Source organism: Giraffa tippelskirchi, chromosome 3, assembly GCF_054371585.1.
Source record: "Giraffa tippelskirchi isolate mGirTip1 chromosome 3, T2T-mGirTip1v1.2.pri, whole genome shotgun sequence".
NCBI lineage: Eukaryota > Metazoa > Chordata > Mammalia > Artiodactyla > Giraffidae > Giraffa > Giraffa tippelskirchi.
Genome location: NC_137277.1, coordinates 86,240,194 through 86,263,565, shown reverse-complemented (window position 1 = coordinate 86,263,565; position 23,372 = coordinate 86,240,194). Strand labels below are relative to the sequence as shown.

The 23,372-nt window shown below is 40.6% G+C and overlaps 1 protein-coding gene, 1 long non-coding RNA gene and 1 other non-coding gene across 5 annotated transcripts in view; 1 reads left to right on the top strand and 2 right to left on the bottom strand.

The window, feature by feature from the left end:
- Nucleotides 1-3,404: 3,404 nt before the first annotated feature.
- Nucleotides 3,405-3,510, bottom strand: LOC145543864 (U6 spliceosomal RNA). The gene has a single exon (XR_014081111.1). It is a non-coding gene; the product is annotated as a U6 spliceosomal RNA (small nuclear RNA).
- A 9,686-nt stretch (nt 3,511-13,196) lies between these two features.
- On the bottom strand, nt 13,197-14,529 carry LOC145541406 (uncharacterized). Its single transcript, XR_014078982.1, has 2 exons — nt 14,260-14,529; nt 13,197-13,808 (listed from the first exon to the last, which is right to left on the bottom strand). It is a non-coding gene; the product is annotated as an uncharacterized LOC145541406 (long non-coding RNA).
- PDK1 (pyruvate dehydrogenase kinase 1) overlaps nt 14,012-23,372 on the top strand; it is a 45,388-nt gene continuing 36,027 nt past the window's right edge. For 2 of the 3 annotated variants that reach the window (XM_081577771.1, XM_081577770.1), the window contains exons 1-5: nt 14,012-14,369; nt 16,138-16,279; nt 19,059-19,130; nt 21,969-22,153; nt 22,454-22,549. In XM_081577771.1, coding sequence (XP_081433897.1) covers nt 14,168-14,369; nt 16,138-16,279; nt 19,059-19,130; nt 21,969-22,153; nt 22,454-22,549 — 697 coding nt within the window. In that variant the 5' untranslated portion in view covers nt 14,012-14,167. The remainder of the gene's footprint in view (nt 14,370-16,137; nt 16,280-19,058; nt 19,131-21,968; nt 22,154-22,453; nt 22,550-23,372) is intronic. The other variant, XM_081577772.1, reaches the window with a different exon arrangement.

Below are 23,372 nucleotides of genomic sequence, written 5' to 3'. Positions count from 1 at the left end.
ACATAACTAGCAGAATTAAAAATCTTGTGTCAGGGTATCAATGGTTGACACATCAGGTCAGTACCTGGTCCTACGTGGGTAGAACTTGCCTCCAGAACCAATTCCATTCCTATAAAGTTGGGAGTAGTCCATTCTCAATCTGGGCTGCATATTGAATTCCTAAAAAACATTTTTTAAAAAAACCCCAGTGCCGAGAATTCATGTCAGACTGACTATCAGAAACTCCAGTGTGGAATCCAGGCATCCGTGCTATTTGAGGCTTCCTTGGTGACTCTTAATGTGTAGCTAAGGTTGAGAGCTGTTTCTAAAGCATGGACGGCTTCAATATTTATGGCAAGGGCTCTGCCCTCTGTGTGGAAATGCCTTATTGCCACATGTGAGATTTCCACTGCACCAGTAACAAGAGCTTGGAAGTTAGAGATGTATTTGCCATAAAGTAGGAGGCAATGAATAGGGTGTGTAAGAGTGAGGCTGCAGTCAGACTGCCAGGGTGTGAATCAGTTTCCCCTCTTAGAATATAACCCCCAAGGGTGACTGACATGTCTGTGCCCCAGTTTCTTTATTTGTAAGGTGAGATTGATATTAGTACTGATCTCATGGGTTCTTAAAAGGAATAAATGAGAGGATAAGAAAATGTTCACTAAATGTTATTCTTATAATTACACTTGTTATATAGAACCATAAAATGTTAAAATAGGAAGGAAACATGGAAATCTAGTTCTACTTTCTCATTTCACAGATGGGGAAATGTTTAACTGTTGCTGACCTGTCTCATCTAGGTTTTTCATACTCCTGGGTTTACTTGCTGTAGCTACAGTCTGCAAATGCAAGTAACCTTCACTAAAAAATACTGTGAGCCTAACTCTTACATTTAAACTGCTCATCAACATAGGTCATTTTGTACAAGACTGACTTATGTCAAACTGCTTCAAGCCCTTAATACAATGGCCATAATGTGGGCTTGGAGCATGGACACAAAGTCAATATGTAGGTATCTTGAAATTGCTATGTACTGACTCTTTTTTTTTTTTTTTTTTTTCAGAAATGGAAGAGTGTTAAAAAGAGAGGATTCTTTTTTGAACCATTCCTCAGTTCTTTACCCACACGATCGATTCTTTGGTTTCCTGCAGTGGGAAGGCCCGTTGTAGATTTGTTGCTTACATACCTTTACTGCTGTGCAGAAGAGGACGTGTTCATAGGCCCATTCATGCTTGAGTTACATCATGTATATTAGACCAGATTTGTCAATGCAAGAAAAAACTGAAAAACTCCCTTTTCTTCTTTCCACGTGTCATAGTGCATTGACTGAAAGACTCTAAAGTCCATAAAAGGGGAACCTTTCCCTAGAAAGACTGGGTGTCTGTTTGATTCCAAGGTGTCATCAAATTGCTGATGGAACTCAAGTTCTAGGGCGCTTACAGCCATAGCCGCTTTGTTAGGAAGTCTTAAGTCAACAAAGTGGTTAAAAGCCATCCTCCTCACACTTGAACATGCCCGAGAATCACCTGCAGACATTAAGCTGCAGGTGCTACTTCAGAGAGCTTGGGAAAGAGCCTGAGAGTCAACTTTTCTAATGAGCTTCAGACGCTGCAGTCCACAGGTTACACATTGGGTAGCAAGCGTCTGTGGAGTTGATCTTCATTCAAGGTTCAAGTCACTTCTCTGCCACTTTCTGTTTACCCCTACTGGTTTAATTTCTGCATCTATAGAACAGTATATGGAAGGATTATAACCTAGACTTCTAGAAAGGAGACACCAGTCTACTCACCTTTAACAACTTCCAATCCCTAACATCCTCAAACTTGCGTATAAAGAATAATCAGGGCACATTTTAATCTTTGTTATATGTGAGGATGACAGGATAGATAACATTCCTTTTAGGCTACTCTATGGGCCATGCCTTTAAGACACCTGCCCTGTTAGAAGCAAAATCCCATTTACAACTGAATGGGGAACAATCTACCAGTTCTAGTAGCTGACCCACAGAAGCAATAATATGTTGGTCTGCTTACAGTGACTTCTCTAAATCAGTAGTAAGAGTCAGCCAAAATCTTAAGAGTTAAACTTCTGCAATCTGACAATTTCTTTCTTAAGCAGCAACAGTTCTTCAGTTTGCCTTTGCCTGTTGCCACCACAAACAACCTGGCTACTCCTGCTAGAAAACAAATGAATAATGCCTAAGCCCATTGAGATAGATATCTGTGGATTGGCTTGCCAACTTCTATTCCACCCTTTAATTAGAAGGGCTGGAAAGCTAAAAATTCTCTTCCAGATTCCCTTGCAGCTAGGGGCTTTGCACATGAACTGGATTCTGTGAATTACGTACCTTCATCTGAGATCTGCAAGGTGGTCTCAGTGAGTGTTTCTCCTAGCAAGCATGGTTGTGGAGACCTAAGGGTCAGTGTTGAGGGTCTTCTAGCTTTCTGAGTATTAGAAAGGGTTAACTGGTGGTGGTCTCGTTTCCTGTTTTTGACTGTGGATTGTAGCTACAAGTATTTTTCTTCACCTAAATTTCCAGAAACCCTCAGATGAGTCATTCTTCTAGATACTATTCCCAGAGGCCCTGTCTAGAGCCTACTTTAGTCTGTGTTGTATGCATGTAATTTCCTGAATTAAATCCCTTCATGCCAGTAATACCTAGAGTGGTTTTACTTTATGCCCTGAACCCCATCTGATACAGCCACTCACCCAAAGAAAATGGTAAAAGATCTAGAAAATTAAAAGAGAAAATGCATGGGATATAACTGCCTTCTAGCTAATGCTGGATTTAGAATATTTTTATTGCTTTTAAGATCAACTTGATTCTCCCAGATATTAAATATATGTCATGTTAGGGTGAATCTTGTTTCTTTTTTCTTTTTTAATTATTTATTTTAGTTGGGGGCTAATTACAATAGTGTAGTGGTTTTTGCCATACATTGACATGTATCAGCCATGGGGGTACATGTGTCCCCCATCCTGAACCCCCCTCCTACCTCCCTCCCCATCCCATCAGGGTCATCCCAGTGCACTGGCCGTGAGCAACCTGTTTCATGCATCGAACTTGGACTGGTGATCTATTTCACATATGGTAATATACATGTTTCAATGCTATTCTCTCAAATCATCCTACCCTCGCCTTCTCCCACAGAGTCCAAAAGTCTGTTCTTTACATCTGTGTCTCTTGCTGTCTTGCATATAGAGTCATCGTTTCCGTCTTTCTAAATTCCATATACATGCGTTAATATACTGTATTGGTGTTTTTCTTTCTGACTTCACTCTGTATAATAGGCTCCAGTTTCATCCACTTCATTAGAACTGATTCAAATGCATTCTTTTTAATAGCTGAGTAACATTCCACTGTGTATTCGTACCACAGCTTTCTTATCCATTCGTCTGCTGATGGACATCTAGGTTGCTTCCATAAAAATATGGAACACTTCATGAGTTTGCGTGTCATCCTTGTGCAGGGGCATGCTAATCTTCTCTGTATTGTTCCCATTTTAGTATATGTGCTGCCGAAGTGAGCACTTGTTTCTTTTTTCTAAATCGCCTCTAAAAGAGAGTGGAAGTGGGTATGTACATTATCTGACTTAATCAGAAATGAAGGGAATAAAAACATAAAAATGTGAAGAATCATTATTCTGTGAGAGAATGTCATATTTCATGGACTGTCTTCATTGAATCCTACTGACTAATAGGAAAACATGCTACCAGTCTATAGAACATGGACATAATGTGTTGTTTTTACCTCCCAGCATCCCTTTTTTAGGTGAAAGAAACTGCTGTTTCCTTGGGGATCCTTTCTTCTAATTCAGTCCCAGATGTTGGGTGTGTGTGTACCACCTCTCCACACCTACTCCCATTTTCCCGGGCTGGAAACATGGCCCCTGCCTGGCCAATCAAGGTCAATCCTAGTGTTTTTCTGAAGCAAGGAAAGGTGCTTATTACAGAGATTTTTCCTATTGGAAACTAAAGCCTGCTGCTACTCTGTCCATTTCTGAAATAGGAAAGGAGTCAGCTTTGTGAAGTTTATAAAATGTCACAAGAAGCCCCAACACCAAGAAAAGCAGAGCTGAAACATGGGGAGGAAGAGGAGAGCAGGACACACTGATGTTTTGGGTTTACCACTTGGAAAGTTTTCAGTGACTTGAGAAAACAATGGTCTTTTACTTAAGGAAGTTTGAACTGGGTTTTCTGTACTTGAGTTGGCAAGAGTCCTGCTTTGAGGCATAGAAGGAACATACCTCAACATAATAAAAGCTGTATATGATAAACCCACGGCAAACATTATCCTCAATGGTGAAAAATTGAAAGCATTTCCCCTAAAAGAACAAGATAAGGGTGCCCACTCTCACCACTACTATTCAACATAGTTTTGGAAGTTTTAGCCACAGCAATCAGAGAAGAAAAAGAAATAAAAGGAATCCAGATTGGAAAAGAAGAGGTAAAACTCTCACTGTTTGCAGATGACATGATCCTCTACATAGAAAACCCTAAAGACACCACCAGAAAATTACTAGAGCCAATCAATGAATATGTAAAGTTGCAGGATATAAAATTAATACACAGAAATCCCTTGCATTCCTATACACTAACAATGAGAAAACAGAGAAATTAAGGAAACAATCCCATTTACCATTGTGACAAATAGAATAAAATACGTAGGAATAAATCTACCTAAAGAAACAAAAGACCTATACATAGAAAACTATACAACATTGATGAAAGAAATCAAAGGTGACACAAACAGATGGAGAAATATACCATGTTCATGGATTGGAACAATCAACCTAGTGAAAATGAGTATACTACCCCAAGCAATCTACAGATTCAGTGCAATCCCTATCAAGCCACAATGGTATATTTCACAGAGTAGAACAAATAATTTCACAATTTTTATGGAAATACAAAAAAATCACAACTAGCCAAAGCAATCTTGAGAAAGAAAAATGGAACTGGAGGAATCAACCTACCTGACTTCAGACTATACTACAAAGCTACAGTCATCAAGAGAGTATGGTACTGGCATAAAGACAGAAATAAAGACCAATGGAACAAGATAGAAAGCCCAGAGATAAATCCACGCACCTATGGACACCTTATCTTTGACAAAGGAGGCAAAAATATACACTGGAGAAAAGATAATCTCTTTAACAAGTGGTGCTGGGAAAACTGGTCAACCACTTGTAAAAGAATGAAACTAGAACACTTTCTAACATCATACACAAAAATAAACTCGAAATGGATTAAAGATCTAAATATAAGACCAGAAACTATAAAACTCCTAGAGGAAAACATAGGCAAAACACTCTCTGACATAAATCACAGCAGGATTCTCTATGACCCACCTCCCAGAGTAATGGAAATAAAGCAAAAATAAACAAATGGGACCTAATTAAACTTAAAAGCTTTTGCACAATGAAGGAAACTCTAACCAAGGTGAAAAGACAGCCTTCAGAATGGGAAAAAATAATAGCAAATGAAGCAACTGACAAAGAATTAATCTCAAAAATTTACAAGCAGCTCATGCAGCTCAATTCCAGAAAAATAAACAGCCCAATCAAAAAATGGGCCAAAGAACTAAACAGATGTTTCTCCAAAGAAGACCTACAGATGGCTAACAAACACATGAAAAGATGCTCAACATTACTCATGATCAGAGAAATGCAAATCAAAACCACAAAGAGGTACCATCTCACGCTGGTCAGAATGGCTGCTACCAAAAAGTCTACAAACAATAAATGCTAGAGAGGGTGTGGAGAAGAGGGAACCCTCTTACACTGTTGGTGGGAATGCAAACTAGTACAGCCACTATGGAGAACAGTATGGAGATTCCTTAAAAAACTGGAAATAGAACTGCCATACGACCCAGCAATCCCACTGCTGGGCATACACACCGAGGAAACCAGAATTGAAAGAGACACATGTACCCCAATGTTCATCGCGGCACTGTTTACAATAGCCAGGACATGGAAGCAACCTAGATGTCCATCAGCAGACGAATGGATAAGGAAGGTGTGGTACATATACACAATGGAATATTACTCAGCCATTAAAAAAATACATTTGAATCGGTTCTACTGAGATGGATGAAACTGGAGCCCATTATACAGAGTGAAGTAAGCCAGAAAGAAAAACAACAATACAGTATACTAATGCATATATATGGAATTTGAAAGATGGTAACGATAACCCTATATGTGAGACAGAATAAGAGACACAGATGCATAGAACAATTTTATGGACTCTGAGGGAGAAGGTGAGGGTGGGACGTTCTGGGAGAATAGCATTGAAACATGTATATTATCATATGTGAAACAGAACACCATTCCATGTTCGATGCATGAGACAAGGGCTCAGGGCCGGGGCAATGGGATGACCCAGAGGGATGGGATGGGGAGGGAAGAGGGTGGGGGGTCCAGGAAGGGGAACACATGTAAACCCATGGCTGATTCATGTCAATGTATGGCAAAAACTATTACAATATTGTAAAGTAATTAGCCCCCAACTAAAATAAATAAATTTATAAAAAAAAAAAAGAATGCATTTGAATCAGTTCTAATGAGGTGGGTGATACTGGAGCCTATTATGCAGAGTGAAGTAAGTCAGAAAGAAAAACACCAATACAGTATACTAATGTATATATATGGAATTTAGAAAGATGGTAATGATGACCCTATATTCGAGACAGCAAAAGAGACACAGATGTAAAGAACAGACTTTTGGACTCTGTGGGAGAAGGCGAGGGTAGGATGATTTGAGAGAATAGCATTGAAGTATGTATATTACCATATGTGAAACAGATCGCCAGTCCAGGCTCGATGCATGAGACAGGGCACTCAGGGCTGGTGCACTGGGACAACCCAGAGGGATGGGATGGGGGGAGGAGTAGAAGGGGGTTCACGATGGGGGACACGTACCCCCATGGCTGATTCATGTCAATGTATGGCAAAAGCCACCACAATATTGTCAAGTAATTAGCCTCCAATTTAAATGAATTGATTAAAAAAACAAACAAGCAAAAAATAGCCTTAGCCAACTTAAAAAAAAAAGAGTCCTGCTTTGTTGTTGTTCTTCAGTCGCTCAGTCATGTCCAACTCCTTGTGACCCCATGGACTGCAGCAAGCCAGACTTCCCCGTCCTTCACCATCTCCCGGAGCTTGCTCAAACTTGTGTCCATTGAATCAGTGATGCTATCTAACCATCTCATCCTCTGCCGACCCCTTATCCTTTTGCCTTCAATCTTTCCCAGCATCAGGGTCTTTCAAAGAGTCGGCTCTTTGCATCAGGTGGCCAAAGTATTGGAGCTTGAGCTTCAGCATCGATCCTTCCAATGAATTTCACAGTTGATTTCCTTTAGGAGTGAGTGGTTTGATCTCCTTGCTGTCCAAGGGACTCTCAAGAGTCTTCTCCAGCACTTCACCTTGAAAGCATCAATTCTTTGGTGCTCAGCCTTCTTTATGGTCCAGTTCTTATATCTGTACATAACTTCTGGAAAAACCATCACTTTGACTGTATGGACCTTTGTCAGCAAAGTGATGACTCTGCTTTTTAATACACTGTCTAGGTTTGTTATAACTTTTCTTCCAAGGAGCAAGCATCTCCTAATTTCATGGCTGCAGTAACCGTCTGCAGTGATTTTTGGAGTCCAAGAAAATAAAGTCTGTCACTGTTTGAATAAGTAAAATCCATCAACCCTAACACATCTCTAGAAGGATTATCAAGAGACATGTGGTTATTCAGATTTCCTTTCCTTAGATGACTTATCCAATGCATTTTTCCCACCTTTCCCTTTAATTTCAAGCATACTTTACCTCCTACTTCACACACACAAATATGAAAATTATTACAGAAGGATTTTCTCAATTTCCTGCCTAGATTTGAGCCCTAGTCTAATTTAACACATGTTCTCTTCACTAGGCTAACAGCTTCAGCATTGTCTGTAAAAATAACCATTTTGTTGGTTAGCGCCTATCCCATAGAAAGTGCTCAGTAAGATCATCAGTAAGAGTGAGCAACTTAGCCAAAGTGACTCATTTAGAAAGTAACGGAGCCCTGATTCCGGCCCAGGTCTACCCACATCAATTCCACACATTTCTTAAACACACTGATAAAGCATCCCAGTCAGAGGAGTGTCCTTCCTCCCATCTATGGGAGGAGAACTCTTCCAGTCCTCCAGGACCCTATTCCGGCACTTAACCTCTCCCTCTTCTTTATATCCAGCTTGCCTCATAAGTTCCTCACCCCCAGCATTTAGACATACTCAAGACTTTCCCATTGTAAAACCTATAAATAAACCAACTCCACAGTGGTCCTTTCCAATGACTGTATTTATTCACAGTTATCATCTCTACTTCCTCATCACTGTTCTCATGAAGCCCCTTGTTCCAAAGCCATGACCCACCTTTTGGCTATTAAGTCTAAAGCAACTTCTCAGTTCTCATTTTACTTGACTGTTGGAAAATATTTAATGATAGCCAATGCCCTCTCAATTTTGAAAGTGCTTTTTTCTTGGCTTCTACTATTGTCATCTCAAATATCTCTGCTGTGAGGGATTCTCTCTGGCCTCCAACACCCTTTCCAGGTGATCTCAACAATCCCAATTACTAGTAGAATTAGAGACAGTGGATTGTCTCCCAACAGTCCTTCTAGGAAGAATTTTAAAAGATTGCCAATGACAATGTTTTCTTATCCTTTGAAAATTTTATCTTAAGAGCTTGTAGATACCTTTGCTGCTGCTGCTGCTAAGTCACTTCAGTTGTGTCCAACTCTGTGCAACCCCATAGATGGAAGCCCACCAGGCCCTCCCGTCCCTGGGATTTCCCAGGCAAGAACACTGGAGTGGGTTGCCATTTCCTTCTCCAATGCATGAAAGTGAAAAGTGAAAGTGAAGTTGCTCAGTTGTGTCCGACTCCCAGTGACCCATGGACTGCAGCCTACCAGGCTCCTCCATGGGATTTTCCAGGCAAGAGTACTGAAGTGGGATGCCATTGCCTTCTCCATGTAGATACCTTTAGATAGATTTTAATCATCTTATTCCTTGTGCATGTAATAGGAAAATGTAAGTGAAATAAATTGGTTAAGATTCTCCAAGAACTTTTTCTTTATATTTTGAATCTTTCAAATTAACATTTAATTCAGAATAATACGCTTGCCAAAAACTTTGTGATGCAGCATTTCTGAAGAGAGCACTCCACTGTTCAGGATTTTCTTCCAGACAGCGGATATCCAGTCTGCAAGTTCTGATGATCAAACATCAGCAGTGTCAGTACCCATACTGATAGGAATTGAGGACCCTGTAGATTTATGAAGTGTTAAAATGTGAAAGAAAAAAGTATCAATGAAATATGACAACTCACATTGTACTGAAGAGGATATGAGCTTTTTACACAATCTTCAGTTACAGTTTCCTGACAGACAGTGGGGGCACCCCCTCAGGGAGAACAAATGGAAAAGGACCTTTCCATGAAGCCTTTCAGTTGGTCTCCTGAGGGGAGAGGAGGGGGCTGGGTGGACTGGACAGCAGCCAGGAAGCTAAAGACAGCACTTCAGGCTTAACGCTGTGCGTGGCCTGTGGTTATTTGCTAATTGAGGTGATGACTGCAGTCAGCTCTGTGCTTTGAGGGAATCTTTAACAATCATAATCCAAAGTCCCACCTAATGACTTTCTTGGTGAGTTATGAATGAATGAAGGCCAACAAGCTGAGGGGCTTTGTGTCTTGCAGTAGGGAGGATTGGGTTTTTTGAGGCTCATGGTGGGAGGAGTCACATCTTTTTTCATTTTAGGGCCTCTGAAGGTCCTAATCTCAGAGTGACCTTTGCTGACCTCTGTAAAGTAGCCTCCATGCAACGCACACACAGTGGTCTGTTTTATTATTGTTAGAGCCTGTAGCACTCTCTGAAATAATTGTATACATTTACTCTCTGTCTTTAGCCCTTAGAATGGAAGCCCTGTAAGAGCTGGGACCTGGATACCTTGTTCAGTGCTGTATGCCCAGAACCTAAAATCGTGCCTGCCCAGCACACAGCATGTCTAAGGAAACATTTACGGAATGAGTGAACCCCAGAAATAGGTACCTAGAAAACTCAGAAGAAATGAAATGAAATAAATAAAGGGAAATTGATGGTGAAACTAGAAATTTGGACCTTCCCACTGCACCAAAATTTTAAAGAGAACAACTTGAACTGTGCTGATGGCATATATAATCCAGACATCTGCAGACTTCTTGCCCCCAGAATTAGCTGAAATGGCAAATTCCAGTGTGTCCACATCCAGAGACAGTGGAGAGTGGACAATTGTCACTGTCTAGGCCTGTAAATTCTTAGGGGTTTTTGACCTCTGAGTCCCCTTCAACCTGACCACTGCTTAGGCTCCTCAAGTGCAAATGCTGCTCCAATTCTTATGCAAAATTCACCCTTTTTACCAATTTGCACAAAGGCACAAAAGACCCAGTCTCAACAATCTTTTTTTTTTTTTAAGTGAACTTTACTGAGGGTTCAGGAAGCTCCCTCTTTTTGAAACAGCCTTTGCAATCGCCACCTCCCCTCTCCCTGAACTCTGCAAAGTGGGTTCCTCTTCTCGATTCCTGCAAGGCTATTCTGAGAGCGGTCCCTGGGGATCTCCCTCTCAACTCTAGCAGCTTATCAAATACCTCCTCCAGATAAATACAGGGTTTTCCCTGAAACAAGTCCTGGTGAGCAGGATGGCCTCCATGTCGCGGCACAGGTAATTACTTGAATGACGGTCTTCCTTAAACACAGAAGGCAAATGTAGGTGGAATACAATGCACTGTTCAGAGTACAAGTTTCTAGGGTGTCTGATTCTGATTTACTGTCTTTGAGCTATATATATAATGGAAAATTGTAGGTAATACAACATAATTCTTGCCTTATTCAGTTGCTACGCCGTGTCTGACTCTTTGCAACCTCACGGACTGTAGCATGCCAGGCTCCTCTGTCTTCCACTATCTCCCGGAGTTTGCTCAAACTCATGTCCATTGAGTCAGTGATGCTATCTAACCATCTCATCCTCTGTCACCCCATCCTCCTCCTGCCTTCAATCTTTCCCAGCATTAGGGTCTTTTCCAATGAGTTGACTCTTCACATCAGGTGGCCAAAGTATTGGAGCTTCAGCATTAGTCCTTCCAATGAATATTCAGGGTTGATTTCCTTTAGGATTGACTGGTTTGATTTCCCTGCTGTCCAAGGGATTCTTAAGAGTCTTCTCCAGTACCACAATTGAAAAGCAATAATATTTCGACACTCTGCCTTCTTTATGGCCCAACTCTCACATCTGTACATGACTACTGGAAAAACCTATATTCTTGCCTATATCCATGCAAATATGTTCTGTCAGTTAGAGGTGGAGGGTTCCTGACTCCTAAGGGGGAAAGCCAGTTTTATAGCCCTTTACAAATTCATTTCTGTAATCCTATTTTTTTTGGCCTTCCCCTTTGAACTGGTTATAGTATCTTCTCTGAGTCTCTCATTTAATGAAAATGTTAATTAAAATTTCAATGTGTTCATTTTATTTTTTTCAGCTTCATTGAGATATAATTGATAAAATCATAAGATATTAAAAGTAGTACACACCGTGATAGAGATGTGTTCATTTTGTAGTTGCATGAAAGTTATGATTTTATCTCTTTTGGAAGTTACCTTTGTAAAGCAGCAGTCAGGGTTCTGGGGCAGGAAATGGTAGCGCACTCAAAGGGGAAACTGAAGAGTGTTTTCAGGGACTATTTATAGGGGTGTGGGCAGAGTAGAGATGGAGATAGTGAAGCAACCCAAATAACAGAAGAGGGAAACTGGTACCACCTCTAAGGCTCCCTGGGCACAGGAAAGAAGCTGTGGCCATACTTAAAAGAGACACAAGTCATGGCCCAGCAGGAAGGGGCAGGAGAATGAATAGTCACTTTTCTCTCCTCTTGTCCTCTGAGCCCCATGAAGCCACAGGATAAAGGAGACAGGGTATAGTTCAGCTTTTTTCCTATTGCTTTCTCCATGATTTTCAGTCAAATCAATCTGACAATAATCACAAAATCTCAGTGAATTTAGAGAATTCAGCCCAAGACTGCTATAAAGAATTTTTTAGAGAGCCTTAAATTACAGTTATACTTTATAAGTACATAATTAAATAATATAGCCCTTTGGTAAAAATTCATAAGAGACAAACCACCCTTTGATCACTTTCTACCTTTGAATACATATCTTATGTATTCATATTGCTTCATTCATATCTTATTCATTCATATCGCTCATATCACTTCCTCTAAAACATTTTTACCATAGTCTTAATAACTGTCAAGTTAACAGATACCTGAAGAAATCTAACATTCTCTCCAGTTTCTGAATCCTCAGCCTTTGACCAAGAAGTGAAAAGCTGATGCAATTTTGTATCTGTTTTTATATACCCATTCTCTATAAGTTGGGTGGAAGCTTGGTGAATATACTTTGGAGAAAAGAAAACTTGGATTGGTTTCTGGGTGAATGAACCTTGACACAATAAATCCCAAGCTTTCTGCCTGGCCTTTGTGCTTTCACACAAGTTAATGTTCAGTTGAGCACCTCAACACGTAGCTTAGACAATCGTAAGACTCCTTTAGCTGCCCTCTAGAGGTAGTACCTCTGATGGATGGGTCACTATAGTAATGGTTTCAAAAGTTGTTTTTCAGAAACACGGAGCTAGTCTTGCCTAGTTCAGATCGGTTGAGATCACCAGCCATTCATCTGGGCCTGCTGCAGTGCTGGATGGAGAACCCCTTGACGTGAGAAGGCCAAACACTCCACCCTCAGATGACACCACCCTGCCATTTTCTTCACCTTTTTCTTATCTCCAATCACCTTTCCCCAGGCCTCAGGTCACCCAACTTCTTTGTCCCATAAATAGCCCAAGCTCTTTCCCTTAGGGAAGGTGAATTTAAGATTTGGTCTCCCTTCTCCCCTCTTGGCTGCCTCATGACTAACAAACCTTTCCCTCGCCTCATGACTAATAAACCTTTCCCCTACAAACCTTGGCATCTCAGAGTGTGGTGTGCTGCACGCTGGGCAAATGAATGCAGTTTAGTAACACTAATACACCCTAAAAAGACATTCATCTCATTCTTTACACACAGATTTTTATACAACCCAAGATCGGACCATATGGAGAATAGAACTGTTATTCTAGACCAGTAACTCCTGTAAATATTTATGTAAACACAAACACACATATATAAAATCTTAACATTGTATAATATATAAAATATATTTTTTAAATTAAACTACACACCCAAGGAAAAGTAATTTTGTTGGCATCTAAAACATAACAAACCACTGGGATTAGATATATGGAAAAGGAGCAGTGGCGAGAAGGGACAGTGGTGATTTTCACTGTAGACAGCCTTCGCAGCTCTAAGGGATTAAATCGAAATTAGAAATTCTCCAGTCTTATATTCACTATTTGGAAACGGCAAAGGTTGGAGCAATCCAACTGTGACGCTAAGATAGTTAAAGAGAAGGGCAGTCGGAGTTGTGGGAGCCTTTATATACACTGCTGCCCAGGCTGAGAAGGCCAGTAGATCAAGCTTCAAGTTGAGCAGCCAATTCTCTTCTCCTGGAACGGGAGGGAGTCGTTGCGCTATTATTTAGGGCCACACTCTATTGTGATCACCATGTGTACTTATGTACCACTGTTTGGCAAGGGTCTGCTCTGAAAATTTTTGGGGTCTCAGGTTGCTCCCCAGTAAAATATGGGCTTGTTTTTTGGAGCGTTTCTGGAACACGCTCTAAGCAAGACACTGTGGTGCCGATCCTGTGCTAGAGCTTTTCGGCGGAGGACAGGAGACCTGAGGAAGCAAGAAAATGGGATTTGTTTCCAAAGGGCTTGTGACTGGGCGCGCCACACCACCAGAGGCTCGTAGCTGCCCCGCCTCCACGCGAAACCCCGCCCTCCCGCTCCCCGGGCCCCGCCCCGCGGTGCAGGGGGCGGGACTTTTGGCCCGGGGGCGGTCCGCACGCGGTCCCCGCCTCCTTCCCCTCCCTGGGCCCCGCCCAGCGGCGCGGAGGGCCGGGCTCCGGCAAGGGGGGCGGTAGCCGCGGCGTTGACAGCCGCTCCCCGCCCCCGAGGCCGCCACGTCCCTCACGTACCACCCGGCCGAGCGGCGATCTGGCGCCCGGGGCTCCGGCTCCTCCGGCGCGGCTCGGCATGAGGCTAGCGCGGCTGCTTCGCGGAGCCACCTCGGCCGGCCCGGGCACCGGGCTGCGCGCCGCCGGCCCTAGCGTCAGCCGCAGCCTCACCTCGGACTCGGGCTCCGGCCCGGCGCCCGAACGCGGCGTTCCCGGCCAAGTCGACTTCTACGCCCGCTTCTCGCCATCCCCGCTCTCCATGAAGCAGTTTCTGGACTTCGGTGAGTGGGGCCCGGGCTTCGGGCCTTCCTGCGCAACCCCAGCCGGGAGCTCCGGCCGCTAACCCGGGCCGGGCCCGGCCCGCGCCGGTGCCCTCTCGTCTCCGGCGCGCCCCCTTCCTCAACGTCTCTCCTCCGGCGCTTCGGGGGCCTCCTCAGTCCCTCGCGGACGGATCCCTCTGCTCACGTGCAGGCGTCCGCGCCTCCGAGAGATAACTGGGAGAGTGTGCCTTTTTCCCATGTATTGTTGAAAAACAAGCCTGGGGCCCTAACCGCTTTTCAGCGCACGTGTGCATCTCTGCGCTCGCAGCCAGGCCCTTTCGGAAGAGCCCAGCCCGAGTGAGAGGCGAGTGTGCTGACATCTCCGGGAGTCGCGTTCAGATTCTGCAGAGTGCTGATAAATGCTCAGTTTTGCATATGATGATTACATAAAAGTGGCGTGCTGATAAGGGGAAGCAGGTTCTGACTGGCCCGGTGTTTCATATAATGTTTTCCTTGCCACTGGCTTAAGAGTTTCCACCAACCGTATGATTCACTTCGTCAACAACAGTCCGGAGCACGTGTAAAGTGCATGAGTACAGTATGCTGTGGGATTTGTTTACCAAAGTGACTCTCCACTTTCCTCTTTCTCAGATGAGTGCTTCCTGGTTTTCTACGGAAAAGATTCAGAGGAATTGCAAAGTCAGGCATTTAACTTTGACTTCTCATAGCGGGGCGCTAATAAATGGGAAAACTAATCGAGTCAAAATTTCGAATAGACAAGAGTTATCTACTGCATTGTGAGTGCGGTTTGGTCACCAACGATCACTAGTGGCTTGAAAGATAGCAGCATAGTTAGCCACTTGATCTTAAACTTGTGGTTTACAGTGTCGATTTTGTTTGGCTCAAAGCTCTTGGTTTTTGTTTTTACGTTAAAATGACTGTAGTGTTATTAAGAGGGTGAAATTTGACCTCCTTCCCAAGTATGTCATTAAACTTCCACAAGAAAATGTTTTCTTTTAATACGATTATTCCTATTGACAATCTAGTTTTTGCTATGGTTGTCTCTTGCTAAAAGAGCAAATCAGTGAGTTTAAAATGCATCACTGAAATAACATGACTTTTTAGTGTAACTTTAAATGAGCTGCTTGCCAAACGCGATTCTACAGCTGTTCTGCTTAGCATCTTGAGTAGGAGTGGAGGAAGGAGCAGATTGCTTTCCAGGAATCAGACAATTGAGTAGAACCTACTGGCGAGAAGCTTGAAGATGATCACAGAGCAGGCATTGGCAGCTTTTGCTTTCTGTTGCCTGAAAGACTCCTCTTCATTTACTCTTTGCTTATGGCAGTTAGTATAGTGGTTCTACATGGACTCAATGAATCTTCTCATGAACATGTCAAAATTTCCACTGTTTCTTAGACAGGTTTTTCTCATAAACCTAGAGTTAGGAAACAAGTTTTTTAAATGATGGCAGCAACAGGTTATATAGGATAGGCTTTTTACAGGTCCTACATTAATTAAACTGTGCCTTGCTCAGACTTGCCTAGGTTGTCTTAGTTCTAAGATGGGAGATGTGAATAATCTAGACAGGAAAATAACCTCACTGATGCTCTACAGAGTGGTTGGAAGGTGGTTCAGAATGTCACACAGCCCTAGAGAATGGACTGTCTGTCCCTTGCTTCTCTTCTTGCCTTGTCATTATGGTGATGATATCACTTGCCAAATAACTGTCTGCATTTCTCTCTGCCTTATGGCTTCCACTTACTGCTGTTCACACTGTATTTGGTTTCAGGATCTGTGAATGCTTGTGAAAAGACCTCATTTATGTTTCTGCGGCAAGAGTTGCCTGTGAGATTGGCGAATATAATGAAAGAAATAAGTCTTCTTCCAGATAATCTTCTAAGAACACCATCAGTTCAGTTGGTACAGAGCTGGTAAGACTCACTGTTCTTGTGTTTGCAATTTCAGTAGAGTTGTAGAGTTTACCCAAAGTTAAAGCAAATACTTTTTTACTCTTCAGTGGAGTCTTAAGGTAGTAGCAGCATTCCTCCGCCTTTGTTTGGGTGGTTTGTCTGGTTTCACCTCAAGAGATACACATCTTTCAATACTTTTATAGCACTAAGACGCCCAACAAAAGAAAGGTGTTAGCATCTTTCATTCCAGAGAAGGTTTGAGTGGGTGTGTCTGGGCTTGTCACCTGAATCTTGGACTGTACTCCTTTTTGGTTTTGAAAAAAACAATCAGAAATGCACAGAAATACAGACACTATATTTAAGATTTGTGTTATTAAATCTCCAAGGATGTTATTTTATAATGTAATAAAAATACCTACCATAAATTGATAGCTAGAGATTTATATACTTCACCTTTAATCCCTTCAATAATCCTGCCTAGTAGGCATCCATTTTACACATGAAGAAATGGAGGTACCTACAGATTAAGTGCCTTGCCTAAGGCAAAATCATTCATGGTAAAGCTGGGATTCAAACTCAGATTTGTTTGTTTCTACTGCTGTATGCTGAAGTCAGATTAATAAAATGTGTTAAAGGGTGTAAATATTTTTTATAAACTGAATTTATCTTATTGAAATATATCTTTATAAATCACAAAAGTTAAAATATTTATTCTACCATTTAAAAACAATTAGAAGTTATTAGAATTGTGTAGAAACTATAATCTCTCTTCTAAAAAATGACAGTAGAGCTATTAAGGGTGTGCATGCATGTGTGGCCACCTGTATACAGCCTTTCTTGTTAATGTTATTAAAAGTGTTCTTCTGTTAACCACTATACATTTCAAACAAAAGAGTTTCCCAGAGTTCAGTCTTAAATGGAAAAATTTAGTTGCAAGGCATTTCCTAATTTTGATTTATGGAGATCCTAGCTTTCCTGTTGTAAGCATTATAATTATGGGAGAAGCTGATCTAATGTCAACTTTTTAAAATAAGTGAAAGAAATATGACTGCTCCATAATTGATAATCAGATACTCTCCAGTCCAAAAATGGAATAGTTAGAAATGTGGTTTAAGTAAGAGGCATTTGTTTAGGAACTCTGATGCAAGGAGAACAGATATTTTCTATGGAAGTTTATTCCTTTTTTTAAAAAAAATTATTAAAAGTAGAATATGTTACATTTTTAAATATCTGTGCCTAACACATTGTAGATGTTGACAATTTAACGCCAAAAACTCTGCCTCTGTTCACTGGTGCTGAATTGAATCTTGAAGACAGAGTTTTAGGTGAAGTAGAAAAGAATAGCTTTATTGCTTTACCAGGCAAACGTGGACACAGCAGGATCTTGCCCTGAAAAACTATGTGTCTCAACCCAGGGATAGTTGGTGAGGAGGTTTATAGCAGTGGTTCAAGGGAGAGGTTGCTGATAATGATCAGGGTACATGCAGGGCCTATACAGGCCTTTAATCTGGCCTCAGGTGGTCTCCTGATGTGCTTCTTGAGATTATCAAACCTTCTCTGGAATGAAAGATGCTAACACCTTTCTTTTGTTGGGCGTCTTAGTGCTATAAAAGTATTGAAAGATGTGTATCTCTTGAGGTGAAACCAGACCTGACTCCAAGTCTGCACTATTGTTTCTTGGCTGCTTCTCCCTTGTCTCTGCATTCTCTCTCTTCCCTGATTAGCACCTATTTGAACATGCCCTTTGGACCTCAAGGAAGGTCATGGAGACTGGATTCTATTCCCTACAAATATGAAATGGGGGACATGGAAAGGCTTCTGTGCCCAAGAGCCCCACAGGGTCCTGCTTGGTTTCAGCATCTTCTGAATAAAAGCATAATTGTTCTTGCCAGTGAAGAGTAAGGGTTAAGTCACAACAGTAGACTCAGAATCACTAGACTTTGGAATGCCTTGGCATGCAGTAGGGCATATTGTTTGTCAGAAACAACTTTCCAAACCAACATGGAGATTTGCAGATTTTTAAAACACTTTCATTGCCCCTGGACACCTACTAAAATATGGCAGCTGAAGGTCCAGCCAAAGCAGACCTTACACTAAAGAAGGTTATTGAATGATTGGTGTTTTGGCCCTGGCCCTCCACTGCCACTGTGCTCTGCAACATGACCTTCAGAGAGTCATTTGACTTTCCTCATTTTGCTCCTTTACTAGGTGATTTGCTCCGTTGTATTTTTAGGTAAATTAAAAACGTGCATTTTCATGACTTTTGTGTTTTTGTTCAGTTGTTTAGAAGAACCATGTGTTAGATTGTAGACTTTCAATAAGCATCTGTTGACTGGATGTAACATCTAAAATTAAGGTTTTAAACAAAGACGTTCAAGTTAGATTCGTAGACCAAGGTAAGCTGGCCTCCACATTTTACTGAGATTAAGACAAGTTAAGTCATTTGCCCAAGATCACATAATTGTTGGTGACAGACTCAGTTCCCATGACCATCAGTATTTATACTGTAATGTACAGTGGTAATTTTAAGAAATTTAAAAACTACTTACAGAACTTAAAAAAAAAGTAGGAAATTCTTAAATCAAATTTAACCTAAGCTTTTAGGAGAAAATGTACCTTCTAATTACTGTCAGGCACTTTGCTTGAATGTGAATGGGTATACAAATCCCACTTCAACCATAATTTGCTAAAAATTAATTAATAGTAAAGAAATGTTTAAAATGCCTCTTGATCATTTTCACAGTATTGGACTTTCAAAATGTAAAAGAACAGCCTTACAAGGGGTTGATTTACATTTTAGGTATATCCAGAGTCTTCAAGAGCTTCTTGAGTTTAAGGACAAAAGTGCTGAAGATGCTAAAACTATTTATGAGTAAGTACAGTTGTTTTGCCTTATTTGAACATCATATAAAACATCATCATATACTCTTTGAACATTATATAAAAATGTAAATGTATTGCTATTAGATCATTTTAGGGACATTGGTTAACTTTTGGTTTTTCGCTACTTTGGAACATATGATGGTATATGTGTCTGTCGTAGTCCATACAGGCCAGCCAGGTAGCATAAATTCAGAAATTGGACTGGGCATAAGAAAAGCTTCATGTTTCTCTTCACTCTAGTGTAAAGAAAGATGCAGTTCAAATGTGATGATCAGGGAAAATCTTGATGTGGTCTTGGGGCCACTTGGATGGTAGGAGACTGGTGAAGACTTGGTGACGAGCGCGTGCTTCTAAAGGACAGCCTCTCAGCTCTACTGACCATTGCCGAGCAGAAACACTGCCCAGATCACATGATGTGTGTGTGTGTTGGGGGCGGGGGTAGGCATAGGAAAAGCTGCAAGTCTAGTTATTTTTGTTTTTTAAGTTAGATTTCCTAATTTTGAAAGATCGGAAACTAAACTTTCAACAAACACTGAAGGCCTGCAAGACAAAAACTTGTCTCTAGTTTATGATCTGTGGTCTGCAAGACAATGTAAGTAACATGACCTATTAATGATCAACATACCAGGACTAATAAGCCCCATAGTCCCCTAAGGCAAGTTACCTGCTTATTCCAGTGAATGTTGCTCAGAACTTAAAGACTCTCTGTTGTTGTCCTCCAAGTCCATTACACATTTTTTTTTTTTACTGTCTTTAAAGGTGATAGCAACATTTCACTTTTTAAACATGATTTTGGTCTGAAAATAACACCCAAGAATTTGCATAGGTATGCAGCAAAATTTACACAGATGATGTCATTTCCTCTTTAAAATGACTCTACTGAAATAATACTATCTGTGCGAAAAGAGATACTATCGGTACGCAAAATACTATCTGTGAACAAAAAATCTTAAAGTAGCATTAGGCTCACATGGACAGCAAATGGATTTAGACCCATCCAGTCTTACTTAAAAGTAAACCTTATGCTGAAAAACCTTCCGAAAATAGTCATTCAGAGCTGAATTTTTAAAAATATAACGTGAGCAGCTAGGCAGAATAATACTATTTGGTTTTGACAAAAGAGAGAGATGTGAAATAAATGATTAAGAAGTGACTAGAAATGATGAACGGAGAAGGCAATGGCACCCCACTCCAGTACTCTTGCCTGGAAAATCCCATGGACAGAGGAGCCTGGTAGGCTACAGTCCATGGGGCGGCTAAGAGTCGGACACGACTGAGCGACTTCACTTTCACTTTTCCCTTTCATGCACTGGAGAAAGAAATGGCAACCCACTCCAGTATTCTTGCCTGGAGAATCCTAGGGACGGCAGAGCCTGGTGAGCTGCCGTCTATGGGGTCGCACAGAGTCGGACACGACTGAAGCGACTTAGCATAGCATAGCATAGCATAGAAATGATGAATTGTTTTTGAGGAGTTTTGTTGTTTGTATTTTGGATTAGCAGTTTGATTTTGAAACTAATTACAAACTAGGAATTAAAGAAATATTTTGAGCAACGAGAGCATCATTGGAATAGGTTAATAGTGGTCAAGATGATGACTTTGAAGACTTTGAATGAGGAAGCAGTCATTTGGAAGTGTGAGTTCTGATGGGTATATTACAAGGTGGATTTTGTTACTTCACAACTAAGACTTCTTTCCTCTTTTATTTAGTTCTTTAAATTAGCCATGCAGTTCAGTTCACTTCAGTCACTGGGTTGTGTCCGACTCTTTGTGACCCCATTGACTGCAGCACACCAGGCTTCCTTGTCCATCACCAACTCCCAGAGCTTGCTCAAACTCATGTCCATTGAGTCAGTGATGCCATCCATCCATCTCACCTTCTGTGGTCCCCTTCTCCTCCTGCCTTCAATCTTTCCCAGCATCAGGGTCTTTTCCAGTGAGTTATTTCTTTGCATCAGGTGGCCAAAGTATTGGAGCTTCAGCTTTAGCATCAATCCTTCCAAACAATAGTCAGGACTGATTTTCTTTAGGATTCACTGGTTGGATCTCCTTGCAGTCCAAGGGACTCTCAAGAATCTTCTCCAACACGACAGTTCAAAAGCATCAATTCTTCAGCGCTCAGCTTTCTTTATGGTCCAGCTCTCACATCCAGACACGACTACTGGAAAAACCAGTTTTGACTAGACGGACATCTGTTGGCAAAGCCATGCAGTAGTATCTTCAAATGACAGAAATAGAAATGCTGGATGGCTTGAAGATTTTTCTTTGAACACACATTCATCTTTTCTTCTCCCATTTTCTTAAACTCAAAGAATGAATGGAATTAGAATTCCTTTCTACTTTTCTAAGTGGCCCTTTCTCTTTTGAACCTTGGGAATGGTTCCAAAACAGACAGCCTTTATTGGCTCATTCATCTTCATTTCTTACAGAGCATGTGTTCCCTGGAAGCAAGTGCTCTGTCTTCTCTTATGCTGACTGTGCCTGGATCCCATCCTCATAGCGGGTGTTGAAATAATCTTAGTTGATGATGGTTGAAGAAAACCCTTCACATTTGTAGGATTGTGTTTTGTGGCAGCCTTACTTTTAGGATTTCCAAGAAATAATTACATTTCACAAGTTTTATTTATTTTGGAGTTTCTTAACATCTCCATAGAGATGGTATATTTTATGATCTGAAATATACTTAAATAAGTGTAAGAAAACATGCCTTGATGCTTCTTTTACTGAATTAGGCATTTCTTGTCTAGTATAATTGGCTAAATTTAGATTTTAGTATCACATTCACTTGCCAAAATATTTGGCTGTTTTGACAGACAGGTTTGTTTAGCTTTACAGACACTGTGATACGGATCAGGAACCGACACAATGACGTGATACCCACAATGGCTGAAGGTGTGGTTGAATACAAGGAGAGCTTCGGGGTGGATCCTGTCACCAGCCAGAATGTTCAGTATTTTTTGGATCGTTTCTACATGAGTCGAATTTCAATTAGAATGTTACTTAATCAGCACTGTAAGTGTATGGAAGTCAAGAGAAGACGCTAAATAATCTGTGTTGGTATATTTTACTTTTACTTAGAAAACTTCCTTTTAGGGAGAACATTTAATTTTACTTTTTTTTTGTATTAAGGAAAGCAAATAGACTGCCATTGAAAGGAGGTTTTTAAATTTATGTTTAACGTTATATAAAATGTTTATGTTTTAAGGAAAATACTTGTTCTACTGTTTGGTACCAATTAGAGAAACAGTATTCAAATCCAGACAGTGGCATTATGTGTTTTAGCTTATTTTATGTTTTTTTAATTTTTTATAGCTTTATTATTTGGTGGAAAAGGCAAAGGAAGCCTATCTCATCGAAAACACGTTGGAAGTATAAATCCAAACTGCAATGTGGTTGAAGTTATTAAAGGTAAATTCATTTCTCCTTTCAGAAAGAATGCCAAAATCAAAATTGTTGAGTGTTTTATCTTGCTATTAAAACAGTTATTTGTATCATGAGATAAAATAATATAACCCATGCATGGGTTTGAAAATGACTTTATAATGCTAATTGTGCACTATGTATAGGATGAATGTTTTGTTGATACCATGCTTCATTAGGCAACAGGTGGTGACATTATGAGGGTATCTATTTGATTTCAAAATATTTCCTTATTCCCTCCTTTCTAATTCCCTATATTGAAGCCATAATTCATAATAGCTTGGCTTGTATCTTGCCACAGTTTTTTCTGTTTGTACCATGTATGCTTGTACACACGCATAATTGTTGGTCTTACATTGCTGTTTTTGTACATGGGATACTTTGTGTATGTTTTTCTATAAATTTACAAACATCATGCCATGTGTAGTACATGTGGATATACACAGGTTTTTGAATGACTGTAAGGGATGTATCAGAATGTATTAATCCATACTCCTATTGATGCATATTTCTGTTGTTTCTATCAGCAACAGTATTACAGTAGACATCCTTATATATGTGCTGACTTTTGCTAGTATTTTAGAAGTCAGGATTTCTAGAATTAAAAATATTTAAAATGCATTTAAAATTTTATAACTTCAAAAATGTAGCAAACAATGAATGAGAGTGAGTATTCCCTAAACCCTTACCAGCTCTAAATTTTCATTACATGTATTGTAAATATTTTCTTCAATCTACTGGTTTTCTTTTTACCTTGTTTATGGTGTCTTTTCCCACACAGATATTTGAAAATTTTTTTGTAATCATCTGT